This window comes from Seriola aureovittata, chromosome 9 (assembly GCF_021018895.1).
Source record: "Seriola aureovittata isolate HTS-2021-v1 ecotype China chromosome 9, ASM2101889v1, whole genome shotgun sequence".
Taxonomy (NCBI): domain Eukaryota; kingdom Metazoa; phylum Chordata; class Actinopteri; order Carangiformes; family Carangidae; genus Seriola; species Seriola aureovittata.
This window is the reverse complement of record NC_079372.1, coordinates 22,903,826-22,922,371: the sequence shown is the minus strand read 5'-3', so window position 1 is coordinate 22,922,371 and position 18,546 is coordinate 22,903,826. Positions and strand designations below refer to the sequence as shown.

Sequence of the window (18,546 nt, the reverse complement as noted above, 5' to 3'; positions counted from 1 at the left end):
GTTAGTCCAAATCCACCTGTCTCATCAGTGGGAAGCCTCCCATCCCCACTGACCCCCACTCCCTACAATATCTCTGTTACAACAGAGCTGAAACCTGGTAACTCCATGAGAACAGGACTCACTGCACAAGTCTGAGCAACTTCCATTCACCATCATCACAGCTGTTATATGAACAGCCAGGGCACATTTCTACATTCATGTCTTCATTAGCACAAAAAATGTAAATAAAACAATTTTCAATTGACAGAGCAGGGGCCAGATGTTTGTCCCCATCTTTGTGCTAAGCAGCTGTGAAGGACAGGAAATGTTTGACTGGTCTGTCCAATGACAACTACACACTTTCATCTAAAACTTCAGTCTCTGAACCAGTGGATATGACACACAGTGATGGATGTACTTACTTCAGGTTGATGTTGGCACAGATCAGGGTGTCATTGAGCAGGAAGACCTTTCGCTCCTTCGACTTGAGGATTTGACCGTTGTCACCATAGACAATTTCAGTCAGCAGTTCACACTGAATCAGCTGCCTCTGCTCCGGGTTCAGCAGCTGGAAACACAAAGCACCTCAGTGAGGACCTTTACAGATCCTTTAATACACTCTCAGTGTATGAACCAGTCGATGAGCTGAATGTCAGTGTTGCTCAAACCCAGCACAAGTTCCCCGTTCATCATCTATGAATTGATGAAAGCTGAAGCCAAGTTAACATGAAGTTGACAACTAATGAAGGTGGTAGATGAATATTCATGGTCGCTCCCTTGTACACATCATCAAGTTTAACTGAGCCCAAGAATTATGTGAGCATTGTCTAAAACAGATTTTTACGGAGGATGAACCCTTTTCATTTCAGGCGTTTCAACGGTTCAAGAGTGAGAATGATATTACTACGTTGTTACAGTCTCACTAACTCGTAGGTGGATGTGTGTGTGTGTGTGTCCTGTGTCACCTTGTTGAAGGTGCGGTCCCCCACACTGTGAGCCAACTGCTGGATCTCAGCCTCCTGATCAGCCACTCGCTTCTGCTCGTTGAGTTTCTCGGCCAGAGTCTCCAGCTCAGTGAGAGCGAGCTGCAGCGGCAGCCGGTCGGTGTGGGACTTGGGAGTGTTCTTCAACATGTCCTGATACAACACAACGACAATAACAAGGGTTACCTCACCTGAAGGTGACAGGGAACATACAAAGGTAGAGGTAGAGAGGAAGGGCATCAGTTCCTTTCTTACACGGTGGGTTACAAAAAGAGGAAATATCAATTAAGAAAATGATCAATCCCCGCTTCAGAAGATTCACAAACATAAATGGTAAATGGACTGAATTTTTCTAGTCTTATCGACCACTCAAAGAGTCACATTCACCCATTCACACACATTCATAAAGCGCTTCTTCCAGTATGTTCGGCTGTGGTTCTGGAGGTAGAGCACTAATTGTGAGGTTGGTGGATCAATCCCCGGCTCATCCAGTCGGCATGTTGCTGTTCCAGCAGTTAATGAGTGTGTGTATATGGTAGAGGCGCTGTATGAATGTGTGTGTGAATGAGTGAATGTGGATTCCATTGTAAAGCACTTTGATGGTCGATAAGACTAGAAAAGCGCTATATAAGTGCAGTCCATTTAACAGAAACAGCCTCAGACAAAACCTTGATGATGGTGAGGGGGGGGGAGATTAAGAGCCATTTATACCATTCAGGACCCACAATGCACTGCAGCAGAGACAAGAGTTCTTTCACTTCCTCCTGTCAGAAACTCAGACACAGAGTTTCAGAGCAACAGTTCAGGACTTGAAATGAAACCAAATATTCCAGGAGAGGCAGTTAGTCTGAGCGGCAGGGCACAAATCACATACTGCCCCTTTCTTTACGCTTCCTGTTTGAAAATACAGCGTCATAAACATGGATCCATGTCAGCTCAGCTTCAGTCACGTGACTGCATGATGTGGAAACACATCAAAACTGGGATTATATGTCATTACAAAATAAAGGATGATTCATTTTCAACCACGTGTCACATGACAGCCTTAAGGTGTGGACAGGTGTGGACAGGTGGGGACAGGTGTGCAGATCATGTTTACCAGGTTACAGGTGAATTTAAAGGTCCCATATTTTACACTTTTCCCTTGTTTTATTTGAAGTGTTGATCCATAAGAAGATATATTTGTGGTTTTAAGAAACAAAACATATCTCAGTGTTGTTTTACAGCTCTAGTAACAAGTTGATGTGTCTGTGGACTAAGCGCTTTGATACTTTCACAGTATCAATATAGAACATAGACCTGCTTTATAATCAAAAAAGACATGGACATCTCACTTTATACAATACGGGACCTTTAAATATAGGCCCTGTTCAGACCTGGTATTAATCCTCTCCGGTGATCCAATCACAAGTGAACGGCTCTAAGTTCAGGTGTGAAAGTACCCAAGATGCATTGAGGACACATTTTTTAAAATTGTCTAAAGCCTCGTTTCACTGTTGTACTGTGCTCAGCACAAGGATTCGCTCAACCCCTCCTTGTCTCGCTCTCTCTCTCTCTCACACATACACACATTGACAAGGGAGCGATATCCGTAAGTGAGATCCGATCACAAGTGGTCACTGGAGACGCATCTGGAGACGCATTTTAAAGCCAGGCGTGAACTGACGTGGTTAGAGCTGTCCACTTGTGTCCGGATCAAAGAAGACACTCATTAATGCAGGTCTGAACAGGGCCACAGTGTCAGTGACTGGAGTTTTGTTGCTCATGAGGATGAGTGTGTCAGTGACTCACCTGCAGCAGCAGGATGAACTGAGGGAAGCGTTGGATGGGTTTGACCATCAGGCCGTACAGAGTGATTCTGTCTGGACTGGATGCTTGTTTCTTCTGAAAGTCACATGGAAGGAAGATTTGGTGACTGTTGAAAGTCTAACAATTCAAATAGCAATCATGTGGGGTTACATCAGGATCTTTGAGGAGGGTCAGTGAGGTTCGGGGTTGGGTATAGGTGGAGCGGTTTCCCTCTGTAGAAAGTAATTCCTGTGAAAATATGGATTGTTTCTGGAGAGAGATGCTTTTTGAATGTATGTAAGTTTAGTGTTTGTCGAGTGCAGACTGTTGGTTGGATAAAACAGCAGAGTTTCAATTCCGTCAGACAAACAACCGAAACAGACTGACAGTGCAGACAGGGTTTAACAAACACTGAGATAAAAACAAAAGAGTGAGCACCTTGAGGAAATCCAGGAACGCAGGTTTAGACAAGCAGGCCTTCTTGATCAGTGCCATGGCGTTGGTGAAGTTGTTGATGTAGTCACTGTACACGTTCAACACCATGGACTTCGAAAACTGTGGAGGAAAGAGTTTAACATCAGGACTCTGCGGTTGATGACTGGTTGATTGGAAATGCACCGTTTGCAATTTACACAACATTTTGATACTTTTCTTTAATGGACAATTCAATTCAAATATGTTCATAATAAAACATTCACTATTGAATGGCACAGAATCAGAGATATGCGATACCAATCAGTCGGTCAACAGTCATGACCAATCAAGTCGAAAACCGTCCCAATTCCGGGCGCCAGCCGATTGATCGGTGCATCTCTGGTTATAAAGTTCACAGCTGCCAGTGCACTGATTCTTCTTATGCTCATTTAACACGAATTCTGCAGGAACTCACTGACAGTTTTATTTAAAAAGACTTTGTCTGAAAGTAACAAGGAAACTATCTTTAACCTTTTTGACCTCCTGGTGCCAAAAGATGTTCAGGATGAAGTTTAATGTTCTGACACTGACAGTAATTTTCTTTGAAAAAGAAGAAATAAGAAAAGTGTACATCTGGTTCAGAAAATGTCTGTAGAAATAAAAGTTATCACAAAGTGAACACAGCCACTAAAATCTACAACTGGAAAATACTTTCAAATTAATTTTACTCCAGATTAAAAACTAGATTATTTGCCAACAAATTGAATGTCTCCATCTGGTGGTTAAAAAAATCACCACTGTCCCAGCTTTTATTTTAAAAGCAGGAGGAAATATTAAAGGGACGTGAAGCTCAGCCTACTCACAACTATTCAGCCTGTGAAAACAGTTTTATAATGTTCTCTGTGGTTCTAGAGGAGGTTTGTCAAGTCTAAGAAAATAACCCTGATGATGACATAGTGATGTCATCAGCATTATTTCACTGAAGGAAAGAAAGTGACTGACCGAGGCAACAAACAGGTCTCCGATCTTCTCGCTGTGATCCCACTCAGCCACACGGCACGCCAGGGCAATCTGGAACATTGAGTGACACTGATAGATCTCCGGCAGACGGTAAAAGATCTGACGCACTTTCTTAGGGTTCAGGATCAAGTTTTGTGTCTCCAGCAGAGGCTTCTGGTACTCCTGAAAGAGAAAGAAATGTCAGCTTGTTATACTGTAGATCTGTGGTTATGTTTCTCTCAGCAGGATTATAGAGCAGACACATCATATTTCTCTTTCTTTTTTGCCTCAGCATGCTCTTAACTGCACTACACTTTCAGCGGGGAGGTGCACGCTCCAGATTAACGTCTGCACTTTGATGCGCTCATTCATTTCTTAATAGCTAGAAAATAACCTCAGATATCAGTTGTCAAGACTTTTAAGTAATAGATTTATATCACCATAAATCACAAAGAGAGGACCCATAGAATAATGCCATTATCACTGCTGTTGTTATGGTCACTGGCTCACGAGCTTTTCCACACATGAACTGAAGAACTGAAACTTCAGAGTCAGTTACAAATAAGTCACCAGACGAACAGTGAACACTGTCCTGACACAGCTGGACTCATCAATCCTGCATTTTTACATTATCACATAGTAACAAAGCCTTCCCACCCTGACATGCAGTGGTGGTCCTGTTACCTGAGGACAGATGTGACTCACCTGGAGGATTCTCTTCAGAGAGTCCAGGTAGCTGCTCTCACTCTGAACAATGGAGCTGAGGATGAGACGTCTGACAACCTGAAGGAAGCAGTGAGAAACTCATATTCACATCAATCTGGGATAAACCTGCAGTAGCTAGTAAGGGATTATAATACACTGTTTTAATAATACAACATTACAAGTTGTAAATTGTCAAAAATAGTAGAGTCACAGAGTCACAGCGTAACAGTAACACAGTCCCAGTTACAGTGCCAAAGTAATAGAGTAACAGAGTCACTGAGTAAGAGTCACAGAAGCCACATTATGACATACTGTACTGCATTGCATGTACCATCGTGGTAAGACATAAAAAAAAACATAAATAAATATAATAAATATATAAAATTATGTAATAAAAAACATTGTCTGTCCATATGGTAAATTTAGTATTATGGACATTTCCACAGCACTAATTCCATCACTACAACAGTCACCACTCTGCTGTTCTCACTTTCCCTTTTTAGCGCTGCTACAGTTTTGAGTCACTAATTTATTCCGCTTAGCTTTTGTTATGAGCAGTGTTTGGCTACCATCTATGAAATTCAACACTCTGTGCAGATGTTTCACAAGGAAAAAACTTTACCTCAGAAAAAAGCATTACTCTAAACCTGTTTCAGCTTACAGACCACCGGCCAATCGCATATTTGAAATAAAATTGTGTATGCGATACTGAGGTTAATAATTGGACTCTGATTTAATCTTCCCCTTTGTGTCATTTTGAAAAAATATTAACTGGCCTTTCACGATTATCTGGTTAGTTTGATAAACAGACATGAGCTCTTGGCCAATCCACAAACATACATACACACCTGCTGACTGCTGAGCCCCTCTGGCATGGGGCAGAGCTGCGGTGGAGGGTGCTTTAACTCACAGACAGACACGTCCATGTAACCTGCATCGTCCTTTCCCTCACCTGAAAAATCAAACACAACCACTTCATTCGCACAGAGATAAAAAAAACACAACGTTAGCATTAACAATTATTTACTTACCAATTTAAAGTAACGTTGTGAGTTCAGCATCAAACTTCATTCCTTTACTCACCAATAGCTCTCTCCAGAGGTGGAAAGCCACCATCATATTTTGCTTATAGTTCCACCAATTATTTTCTTCTACTGAACTTAGCATGCTAACTAGCTAGCCCCGGTCTGTTCAGTCTGTCTCATCACTGCAGCCTCCAGTCTGCCCTGAAGAAGTAGCTGCTCAGAGGACGTATTATAACCTTATGCATCGTAAATGCAACAATGGCTGAAGCTTTCGGCAGTCAACCATCAACACCACCTGCTCCAAAACCATGTTCAGCATCAGAGAACACATACAAATAACCCTTAGATTGCAACTTTTGATTTTGTAACTGTAATATTAATTGTGACTTATTTTAAATGCAGCAATATGCAGCAACTGAATATGTTCTTAAAAGCATTTTGCAAAACATCATCTTCCAGAGAAGTAAGTAACAGCAGTTTTTTTCATTGCAAGCATTGCATTTTTGTGGCTTTCAGATAGTTTTCAGGTCTGTATCCTGCTATATGATTGGCAACAATTGGAGTTTTTGTGCTAGTGAATTATTTTATCCATTGTTATACCTGTCTGGTTCTCAGTTCACATTCTGCATAAGAAGAAATAAATGACCTCTGCAGTCTTGGTACTAATGGGACTTTAAATCTGATTTCCACAAACTGAACATATTAGGTGAAGGTGTTAATCCCAGCTCCAGTGTCTGTACCTGTGGAGTCTTTCCTCTGTAGGAATGACACTTTGCGAATCATGGCCAACCGTGTCTTTTCTAAACCATCCTTGGTACCGTTTCTTGCTGCTTTCATGAACTGCTGCACCTGAAAAACACAGAACAGATATATAATCAGGTTACTGCAGATAATACAATCTGAAACAAAAATGGAGCAAATTGTTAATTGTTAAAATTAGATTATTTTAGTTTACTTTTATCAGTTGATCCCAGTTTCTCCACTGTGATTATTTATTGTCAGTTACGGATCAGTTGTATCCATAAAAAGGGAGGAGGAAAGGAGAGACTTTCAGCCTACCTTAGTGTCACAGCTCTGTCTAATGTGAGCAGCATGAGGTGTACTGAGACGCACGGCCAGCTCCCTCGTGGTGATGGCACAGCGCTCCTTCAACCTCAGCACATCTACAGGAAGCTGGCAGAACAACAGCAGACAGCAGACCTCAAGATTAACACATCTGACAAAACAAAAGCAGTACAGTGTCTCCCATACATTGATTTATCTGTGGCAGCCCACCACAATATCAACCCACATATTGATTTTACTGTCCCTCAGTACTGTTTACCGACCCTCTCTGAGCGCCTGTCATTCAGGGTGTGCAGAGCTGTTGCAGGACAGTGCACATTGCCCACTCACGTAATCAACCCTCATTGAGCCGACCCCTGTGGCTCATTTCTTTGACACAACGTGAAGCAATTGAGCTGTTTATATTGTTCAGTTAAAAAAAAAAGACAATTAAAATATTTGCAGTCGATTATTCTATATATTATATTATTTAATAATAATTAAAGCAGCTTCATTAATGACTGTGGATGATACACTGGATGACTATGATTGGAGTCACTCTGCTAGAAAACCACTGAAATCCAGCAAGAACACACACCCTCCAAGAAAAACACGGAGATCCATCAAAGTTTGTTGAGCTAGATTATGTTGTAATTTGAAAATATTTAGTAAAAATGTATGATCTGGATTAGACATGCCCAGGAAACTCGAGGGAGACAGCTGGAGGAGAGAGAACAAGATAAACTGGATTCTGAAATCATACTCATTCATTATTTTACCCATAACACCATCTGCTTGTTAGACCTGGTGACTCAGCCTGGGACAGACTCGATCTGTGCTGATCTCAAGTCCTGTGTAGAGTCATTTGTAATGTGTGTTTCTGCCTTCACCTGTGCTATAGTATCTACTGCAGGGAAAGATACCAGCAGCAGCAGATTGAACAGGTCTGACCGCAGTAAAAATTTAATAATTAAAGGGTCATTCCATTGATTTTAAACAAGAAAATTGGATGAGTGACAAACAATTCATATGTAAGGAAGCTTTGTTGCGCTTGCTTGTTTACATGAAATGTAACAGAAATAGAGAGAGAGCAGGTCAAACCCTCCACACAGCTGACCAATCACAGCATGACTGAATGATAAAAGGAATATTTAATATCCTCTGTAGTATAAACTTATCAAATATGATTTAAAGTCGGGTCAGTGTGTGAAAACACTGACAGACAATGTCAGTTCTTTGGTGGGTGACAGTTTTCCACACTTCAGCTACCATCTGTACTCAAAGAGTAATGTCATTCAATACCCAGCTCTAGTTGTTACAGTCACCAAGATCATTTATTTATTCATTGTTCATTTATTTTGAAAGTATCACTGAGAAGATAAGACACCTACCTCATTGATTAGTGGATCTCTTCATATGTACAAACCACTTCTTCAGAAACCTCATGAAAAAATCCATCTTATTTACTGAGAGTCATTCTCAGCAGTAATGCCCAGCTGATAACCCTCTGCCTCATTATTAACTTCATAACACCTCAACTCTGAAAGCTTATTCGACTGTGTCATTTTCAAAATACTAACACATGAGCTGGAGGGGAAAGTCCAACAGCAGGAGTAACACACATAATCAAGCAGAAGACAGAAGTGCTGACAGAGCGAGGGGTGGCCAGAAATAATCCACTTCCTCTTTTCTTCAGACCAGGTTTCATTCACTCTGTACATTAACGATAAACGAGTTGTGGTTATTCCCTTACATGGTGATTTTTGAGTTGGACCAGCGTGGAACTTTTTATGTCAATATTCAGAGATTTTTGTTTTATTTTGTAACAACATTCATTACCTTTCAATTCAGCACAATAAATGCTACAGCCCTCTACTAATCAGGATTCTTCTATCAACACTTGGTCATCTTTCAGTTCACTGTTTCGATTTTACAGACCACATTTTGACTGTGTTGGTTTGGTACTGCACTCCTAAATTCATACAGGTTCTAATTTAAGAAAGTTTAGTTTAAAGAGAAAAGAAAAAGCGCTTTATTTTTACCCCTGATCAAACTTCTACATTCAAAGAATATCTCCAAACCTTGCTGCTGCTGCGGGCCGGAGGAGAAACAGTCTCACTGTCAGACAGTTCATCATAACTGTCAAACTCACTGGAGCTCCAGCCATTGGAGCCACGGTGATCGGGTCTCTGGATGTCCTCATAGATGTCATCTACTTTGATACATAGAAGCACATAGAAGCCAACACATGAACAAAACACGCAGTGTAGTTTCATATAATAACGGACTTCATAGTTGTGTCTCTTAGGCCTCCATTGTTTTAGTTAGAGTATTAAACTGTGTCGTCCACGGTGTTGCATAATGTTCAAAAATCAGTAAACGTCTAGATTGTTGGTAGACTTACCTTCCGCTGGGTGCTGTAAGTTTTCAGCAGGCACGTCATCATAGATGACCTCTGGGTCTCCGACCTCACTGTCTGGGCTGCAGGTCATTGTGCTCTGGTTGGCTGGTCTGTCTACACCAGCTGTGTGATGTTCAGTCTGTGGACTGACTGAAGACGACGCCTCATTCTCAGCAGAGTCTTGTTGTAGATTGTACCCATTTACTGCACTGCTGGACTCCAAACCACTTTCTGGCATGAAAGAGGACTTTCCTATAAAACAATGACACCACTGTTTTAAGTAGCACATTGTTAAAGGACCAAACCATGAATGTCTGTGTTTGTAAAAACACCAGTCTCTATATTGTTCATTGTGAAAAAACCTCTTGATTCTATGTGCCATTCATCAGCAATCATAAATATATACATTTTCAAAGATTAGGCTGTGACACTAACAGTAAAGTTTACACTGCTCCAACATCCGTCTAATCACCTTGTTTCTATTATGACTCACTGTATCCATTCATGACTGTACCAATGTTAGGCCAAAGCTGACAAGAAGAAGAAGAAGAAAAAAACATTCTTTCACCTGCTTTGTGCGATGTTGATATGAAAAGTGATGAGTTATTTTCTCTGTTCATCTTTTCTCTCCACATCCTCATAAAAGCATAAGCTGTAAGTTTGTTCTGTATATTAAATGTTAATTCATTTTTAGTTGTACTGTTTTTAGGCTATGTCTCATTATCATTAACAAAATTAAAATGACAGGCAGTAGTACAGGTAACAGTAATTCAGTCAAGTTCAGGCCTTGTTGTTTTTAGCAAAGCATCCAGTTCTCTCAAAGGAAGCCCACCTGCCAGGTATGAGATCTCTGTAAAGACTATTCTCTAATAAAGTGTTCACAGCCTTCACATGAGATCATGACAAAGGACGCCTCTAAAGAACAGGTTTATTACACACATTACTGTGACCTGTCAAGACTAGCAACAACTAGCAAACACAATTAACAATAACTTGTGACTCAAACACAGTTTCACGTTCAACACGCCCACCAGTGCTACATGTGAACTACGGTTCAGACGGTGCAAATTCATATTGGTGGGTTGGTGGTGTGAAAACACATACACAGACAGAAGAGCTCACAGATCACACACTGTACATCACAGAGGTATGGAGCAGAAGACAGCTAGCTGCTGCTAATGCTAACTGCTGGCCGTGAAATCGATGCATTTCACTGCAAGCAGGAAGTTTGAAGAATAACTACTCTCTCTCTATTCAAACAGGAAATGTTCAGAAGAAAAGATGTCACTGAAACACAACATCTTACATTTGCTAAAAAGCTAGCTGCTATCAAAGCTGACACTACAGACTGGTTGTGTACCTTTGTGTAATCGCAGTGTGAGCTCTGAAACCACACTGAGCCACTCCTTGGCTCGATGTGATGCCTGGACTGTCCAAATGAAAGCACACAAACATCCTCACTTTGGTGTGCATGACCAGCTGCTTTGCAGAACTGGATATGGATCCATGTTCCTTTTATTCTTACCTTCACAAACACTGTTCGCTTTCCAGAAACTCTCAGACTCTCCCGTCACTCCCAGATCAGAGGAGGTGGAACGCCTGAAACAAGATTTTAATCTAAAAGGTCAAACAACTTTTCAGATTTATCACTATAAAATGTCAACAGTGGCAGTCAGCTGATCTTTACTGCCCTTAAAGCAGCTATTTGTAAGTTTTTCTATTGCTATATAGCCAGCGTTAGCATTAATAGCTAGTTACTTAGCAGTCTTGGCCAGAGCTACAGTCATTCTTATGTTTGCAATACAAGAGGTTATAATACAACCCCTGAGCAGTGCTATTTCTTCAGGGCAGACTGGACACTACAGTGACTTGGTATTGGAAAGTGACGAAAAGGGCCAACCGGGAAAAGAAGTGAAAGAAATAGAAGCAAAACAACAGGGTTGCTTTCCACCTCTGGTGACAGCTCTTGCTATGTAGCAATAGCAAAACTTACGAAAAGCTCCTTTAAAACAATTAACACAACATTTAATCAGTCTGTGAGGTGGGTTCTCTAGAACTTCTAAACAGATTAAAAAAACTCAACCATGTGTGGAACTCGATCATGTGATAACAGGTGGTCGTACACAGGTGGCAGATCCCTGGTCTCCAATGAGACACAGTGTCCATACGATGATGAAGACCATGAACAATGCAGATGAAGGTTTAAAGCTCTCGAATAAAACTAATAATTAAACCTTGAGTCAACTTGTTTTTCTGTTTGTTTGTCAAGAATCAACTTTCATATTCAACTTCAGTGTCAGGCTAAATAATGAAACAGGCCAGTGGAAATCTTACTTATCATGTGGGATCAGTCAGAGACTGGTGACAGTAAGAAAATGTAGATGGAAACTTTAGCAAACCACACCTACATACAGCTGTCAGTGCAGGGGTTTTTTCCAGTTCTTTTTATATAGGACAAATATGAAAGTCTTGTCTTTGCATGTCCAATGATGTTACACACGCACTGATTTGAAATTAAACTTTCCTACTAATAAATATTTTTTATTGTGCCTTACAGTCTATAATTTGTTCCATCATAACTTACCCCTCTGGAGACTCTCTGACTTCCATATCTGTCAAAAAAACAGATAAGAACATTACATTACAATCTACAAGCATATAAACCCTCATTGTACCATATCACCAACATTCACCTGAGCAGAACTGGGGGGTCAGGGAGGGGTCATGGCCCTCCTGCCCTCCACTGGCGGCTCCACTCACGCCTCGCCCTGCCATCTCTTCAGCTGTTTTGGTCTTGGCATAAAGCTCTGACTGTGTTGTGTTTGTGGTCCATTCACTGTTAATGAGAGAGCCAGAGCTCGTCTCTGGAGAGCCGTCATCACTGTCGTCAAACTCAAACTTCTCCCCCTGCTCATCTTCATCCTCATCTTCCTCTACATGCGACACCCCATTAGATACAGACACTGAGGAAAGAAAACAGTGACTCAGTTTCCTTCCTGCTACAGTGTAGTTACAGGCAACAAGCACAGATTTTCACCGCAAACCCGGACAACATGTAATTTTGATTTTTGATTTGCTGTGAGCATTTTTAAACAATAATTCGTTTTCAGGTTGTAGCTGTACAGTGTTAGCCTCCTAATGTAACAAGAATTATCGTTAATGTTTCATTTATACTGTAAACTGACTGGTGTTTGTACTTTGCCTCAGTGAATTACCTCAGCAGGTGAGGGTATGTACACTAGGTGTGTAAGTTATTATTGGTTTATGGATCAAGAACTCTTCCTTGAACTATAAAGTCCGTCAGCAGGCAGACTGACCTAAGGTACGTGGCCAGACCACTCTCTGACCTCACGTCTCATTTACTGTGAGATGATGGTGGACAGCTTGTTGAGCAGTGAGCAGCATGGGAAACAGGATTAGTTGCTGTTGTGCCGCAGCCGAGGAGATTATACTCTAAACATATGGCTTTTAAGCACTAACCCTCAACCTGTCACTCCTCATTGGCACCACAACTTACACATAAACACCCACCTGCCTCAGAGCCACAGACCCCCAAGGGGCGCAAATACAGGCTGCCCTGAATATCTGATGAAGCTACTGCAGGTACTGCAGAAAAAGAGTCATTATATTTACACTTTCATAAAATAAAGTTAAATATAGAGCTTATAAGAAGCTGAAATTTCACATCGGTCAAAGAAAAGGCAGTAAAAACTGTTACGTGATCAAGACAGCCCCTCTGTTCAAATTTAGCTCTCAACATTATTTCAGTAGATACTGTGTTTACACTGCAGTGGGAGCGTGGGAGAACAGGGGTCAACAGGTGCACAGGAGCTTGTTTTTACCTTCAGGCCCTAAAGCAGTTTAATTAGGCTGAAAACAACAAATGTACTTGTAGATGTTCTGGTCAGTGATAAAACACAGTGTTTACCTTGTTGATAACCTCAGTATCGTGCTCACACTTCCTGCACATCAGTGTATCTACAGCTCTGAGAGGCATCCAGAGGTCACTGTGCCAACGCTGACAGGTAGATTTGTGAACCATATGGTCTGCAGAGGTTTGCTCATTCTTACACAGCATGTGGTAACTGGGACAGTCGGCCCAGTTACCACATGCTACCACAAGCAGCAAGGGATTAATAAGTCAGGTTCACCTGCAGGTGATCACCTGAGCCGGGCTGCACCTGTTGACTTCAGTTTTGTAAAAAATTTGTTTTCTTTATTGCTGGATGTCACATCGTACAAGTTTTACGACCTTCATTTATTGAAACATCAGCAGTTCAAGTCCAGTAAAGAACCTTAAATGGTACAAAGGTAAAAAAAAAAAAAAAAAAAAAAAGTGTGATAGAAAACAGTTTTTTTTTTCGGTGATGAAGAAACTCATTAACTTAATGCAAACATTCCCTTCAGTATGACTAAACCTCTGTCTGTACAAACTGAGTTACTACAGCCTTTGATGCATCATTAGGACGGCGCTGTACTGCAGGAAGTAGGACTGCGTGCTGTCAGTTGACAAACTGGCTGTAAATATGTCAAACTGTAAACATGGATAATTGTCTAGTTTTGCATTTGTTGTTATTGTTCTTAGTGGAAGTAGAGGTGCAGGCTCAATGTCAGATCTACTGGTAGTTCATCAAATGGACCAAATCTACATCCGTCAAGTCTAAGTACAGAATCTTACAGGCTAAAAGTCTAATCAAGGCCATCACATATGCTAGGACCTGGACTGAAGCCATGTGAAGAAGGTTTCAAACAAACAACTCCAGAAGATACTGAACATTACTGTGACAGAGGAATAACTCACCCATGGGGTGACAGAGCAGTGGATGTGGAGAGGTCATGCTGGGTGATTCTCAGTGGTCACATTGGCTCCTGTGAACAAATACAAATCACCTCATTAAAGACGGTTTCATTATTCAGGATGACGATTAACTCTTGATACTGAAAACACAACTGTAACTGATTAAACACAACATCACAAACACAATGTGTCCAGCGGTGGTCTCAAGTCAAACTTGCTCTCATAGAGTTTGAATATCATTGAAGGCCATCAAGATATGGACCCAAAATATCAAGCGAGCCTGATCTAGTCACTGTATGTTAGAGGGACTAACCAGTCAACAATCCACAGGCTCTGTACTTTAAATACATTGAGCTGACGTCCTCAGATCAAACAGCACAACACACATTCTCTGACACTTGACGTCATCCCAAACCACCTGACATGAACCGATTCTCCACACCACAGTGCATTGTTGGGGAGTACAACTGCTGCATCTGTGAGAAAAGATTTCAGTGTCTGCAGAGGGAGCTGAGTGACGGCTGATAAACAACCTCAACTGATGTCACTCGAGACAGAGTTGTCAGGTCTGAAGACGACAAGTTAGAAAAGCAAAAACCTCTTCAGCCCCCCTCATCAAAGCGCTCAGTCCACATCGAAATGCACACAACCTGCATTCAGAGATTGAGCCTTAAAACAAGCCGTCAGGACTTCTGGAACTTTGTGATGCCTGAGAGAGGAGATGTAAAACTACAAATATATATTCTTATGGATCAACACTTAAAATTAAATACAGGAAAATGGCAAAATATGGAGCTTTAAACTGTGAGTTCTACAGTGTTATAGGAGTGTAATGTTAAATCAGTGGAGTAAATCAAAACAAACACTTTTTCTATTTTCTATTTCAGTGCAAATACCCAAGTCTGAAAATGAGCATCCACAGAAAAATCAGGAAATGATCCAAACCGTAGAACTAAAAACCATCGTTCAAATGACACGCCTAACATCATGCACACCGAATAAACACACAAACAAATGTGAACCAGCACTAATATGATAAAACACAAAAAATGTGATAGATTCTCCTCCAGGATTGTAAAGCATCTCTTAACACTGGAAAATTCATATTACTCACACACATACATATGATGACACACAGGTAGAATGAAAAGCAGAGGTTTGGGAGACCGGTGTTTATCCATGTGGACGACTTGTTATAGTTGTATTTTGCTGCGTTTTGCCAGAGGCAACATGAGTGTGTTACATTCCTTTACAGCAAATCCAGACCTGCCCTTACCCAGACTCTGTTACTCAACCAGATGACAAGACGCTTAAACACCAGACCAGGCCTTTAATCATCCTCAGAGGTAACTGGACATAAAATTATCTTCTATTCCGACATGAAAATGTGTAATAACGAAGCCCAGGACCTGTTCTCACCACTGACCTCTCAGTTCTACATGTCATGTCATTAGCATTTCTGAGAGAAAATATTCAGATAAAGGTCTGAGGGGGCGATCTCTTGTTCCAAGTGGAATTAAAACAAAAACAGATAAATAATTCAGCAGCTATATGGAAAAAGGCCTCCATTCTGAAGAATGGACCCTGGCAGCTGAATGGACAATAGCAGGGAGAGGGACCCTCAGTCAGCTGTGAGGAGGAAACAGCCTCTGGATTGTCCTGACTCTACTCAGTGATCTACTGACTCCCACTGCGATGACAGCATTCAGTCAGAGCCCAAAGCAAAACATGCAAACAAGATGAAGGCACATTCTTGCATAATGTTTCACTGAAGCTGATGAATTCTATGGGTCAGTTAGTCGGTCAGTCAGTCGGTCAGTCAGTCAGTCAGTCAGTCAGTCAGGCCAGGATGGATACTCACACCTTTTGATCTTCTGTGAGGTGCCACCATCAGTTAAAATATTTCCCTTTGTCAAACACTTTGGTCCAGGAGAGGCTGTTGGCTGAATATCACTAAATCTGCATTGGTTCCAAGATGATGAATCCTCTACCACACAGTGTGTTAGTAAGATGCTCCATCTCGAGATGTTCTACCTTGCTATTAGATGGATTACCATGAAATTCAAATTCATGCTCCCCTCACGATCTACAATAACTGTGGTGATTGTCTAACTTTTGACCTGGTGCCATCACAAAGTCAAAGTTTTATTTGTCCAAAATGTTGGTTTATATGGGACAAAATACCTGCTGTTCTTTGTGCTTAATGCTAAAATACTTGGTGGCGACCACGGAGAGCATACCCACTAAACATCAACATGTTACTATTGTCATTGTGAGTTGTGAATATGCTAACATTGGCATTTAGCTCTGAGGCTAAATACAGCCTCAAAGAGCTGGTAGCACAACTATAGACTCTTGTAGTTATATGTATGACATCAGATCTCATGATCTAATACCAGATATCATGAGACTCTAGACAATATACTGAAAGTTTTTTTTCCACTTTTGCACCAAACTTTGGACACAATTCACAACTTTAACCAGACTAATCTCATAAAACCCTCTATAAATATATATTGTGGATTATTGACTGCAGTTTTAAGATTTAGGAGTTAAAGTATCATGTGTCTGTAGTGATTGAAAAATGGTTAAACAGTAAACAAGAGTAGCCCTAAAAACTTAAGTGAAGTCTGACTGTTATCACAGCAACAGACCAGGCTGTTCTGATACTGTGGACCAGAGACCAACTCACCCTGACTATGGCCACACCTAAACATTAACCTGCTCTTCTGAGAGGTCACATGCATTCATAAACTTAGATTGGTCCGTTCCAGCAGGTCATGCAGACTGTCATGCTGCTGTCATCAATGCCTTCTCATTCTCAGCTGCAACTATCTGGGGTGGACAGGGACCACAGCTGCTATGCATAATCATCTTATTTAGTACAGATTGTTTTCCTATAGTATTACAGAAAACTATTGTAGTTGTATAAAGTATATGGTGTTGTAATGTTTTCCCTTACATTAAGAACTGTTGTTCATTTTCTTTTGTCAACACTTTACTTAATGATCATGTCAATAAAGCACATTTTAATTAAGAATAAGCTGAATACGGGCTACAGTCTGACAATGAACAGTCTGACGGTGAACAGTCTGAAAGTGAACAGTCTCACAGTAAAACAATGTGTCTGATAGTGAACAGTCTGACAATGAACAATGTGTCTGAGAGTGAACAGTCTGACAGAACAATGTGTCTGATAGTGAACAGTCTGACTGTGAACAATGTGTCTGATAGTGAACAGTCTGACAGAACAATGTGTCTGATAGTGAACAGTCTGGCAGAACAATGTGTCTGATAGTGAACAGTCTGACAGAACAATGTGTCTGATAGTGAACAGTCTGACAGAACAATGTGTCTGATAGTGAACAGTCTGGCAGAACAATGTGTCTGATAGTGAACAGTCTGACAGAACAATGTGTCTGATAGTGAACAGTCTGACAGTGAACAATGTGTCTGATAGTGAACAGTCTGACTGTGAACAGTGTCTCATAGTGAACAGTCTGACTGTGAACAATGTGTCTGATAGTGAACAGTCTGACAGAACAATATGTCTCATAGTGAACAGTCTGACAGTGAACAATGTGTCTGATAGTGAACAGTCTGACAGAACAATGTGTCTGATAGTGAACAGTCTGACTGTGAACAGTGTCTCATAGTGAACAGTCTGTCTGATACTAAACAGTCTGACAATGAACAGTCTGACAGAGAACAATGTGTCTGAAAGTGATCAGTCTGTTTGATAATAAACAGTCTGACAGTGAACAGTGTGCGGGGGGTTCAGTCTGAAGTCGGTGGACAGGCTGTGAACTCACTCCTTCATGTTCTTTCCCGACTAATAATAATTCCCAGAGTTCATTGTGTTACTTACCTGCCGTCTGGGGGTCATCACCACGCTTATTCAAAACCTTTGAAAACAATTCAATCGCTGTGTCTCCATCTGCAAATGTCCCGACCCAGTGTTCAGAAGAAGATCAACACGTTATCTCCACGTCCCTGTTTCAGACATACCTCCTCTCCAGGTCCAGTCCACCTTCTGTCCCGCTCCTACTCCAAAAACATGTCTTTGGTTAAACACAGTTTCCCCAAGAAACTCTTCTTTCCAGGGTTTTCCTGTTGTGTTTCCCTCCTTCCTCCTCCTCTTCCTCTCTGGGTCGCGCTCTCCCTCACACAGCTCGGCTCGGTTGTGATTTGGGGCGGAGATTCAGTTTAACTTACTCTCAGCAGATTGTGTCGGTGTGCAGACTGAGCAGATCGTCCTTTAATAGGACACATAGGACTTTATGTAAATATATATATGATACACTCTGATACTGTCCTGCCGTCTGTGGGTGACCCGTGTTCTTTCTCTACATTCACCAGCAAACACTGTAGAATAATAGCAATAAGCACCAGTCTGTCATTGGCTGTCAT

At 41.2% G+C, this 18,546-nt stretch overlaps 1 protein-coding gene across 3 annotated transcripts in view; it reads right to left on the bottom strand.

Moving 5' to 3' along the window:
* The window catches only part of LOC130175130 (rho guanine nucleotide exchange factor 10-like protein), a 28,444-nt gene extending 9,944 nt beyond the window's left edge, over positions 1 to 18,500 (bottom strand). The window contains exons 1-16 of one of the 3 annotated variants that reach the window (XM_056385425.1): positions 18,005 to 18,500; positions 14,140 to 14,207; positions 12,032 to 12,301; positions 11,923 to 11,950; positions 10,864 to 10,937; positions 9,342 to 9,590; positions 9,019 to 9,152; positions 6,953 to 7,066; positions 6,634 to 6,742; positions 5,717 to 5,820; positions 4,869 to 4,946; positions 4,167 to 4,346; positions 3,189 to 3,305; positions 2,754 to 2,846; positions 945 to 1,115; positions 402 to 547 (exon numbers count right to left, since the gene is read on the bottom strand). In XM_056385425.1, the coding sequence (XP_056241400.1) occupies positions 402 to 547; positions 945 to 1,115; positions 2,754 to 2,846; positions 3,189 to 3,305; positions 4,167 to 4,346; positions 4,869 to 4,946; positions 5,717 to 5,820; positions 6,634 to 6,742; positions 6,953 to 7,066; positions 9,019 to 9,152; positions 9,342 to 9,590; positions 10,864 to 10,937; positions 11,923 to 11,950; positions 12,032 to 12,301; positions 14,140 to 14,176 (1,904 nt within the window). In that variant the 5' untranslated portion in view covers positions 14,177 to 14,207; positions 18,005 to 18,500. The remainder of the gene's footprint in view (positions 1 to 401; positions 548 to 944; positions 1,116 to 2,753; positions 2,847 to 3,188; positions 3,306 to 4,166; positions 4,347 to 4,868; positions 4,947 to 5,716; positions 5,821 to 6,633; positions 6,743 to 6,952; positions 7,067 to 9,018; positions 9,153 to 9,341; positions 9,591 to 10,863; positions 10,938 to 11,922; positions 11,951 to 12,031; positions 12,302 to 14,139; positions 14,208 to 18,004) is intronic. The other 2 variants (XM_056385427.1, XM_056385426.1) reach the window with 2 other exon arrangements.
* Between the last annotated feature and the right edge of the window lie 46 nt (positions 18,501 to 18,546).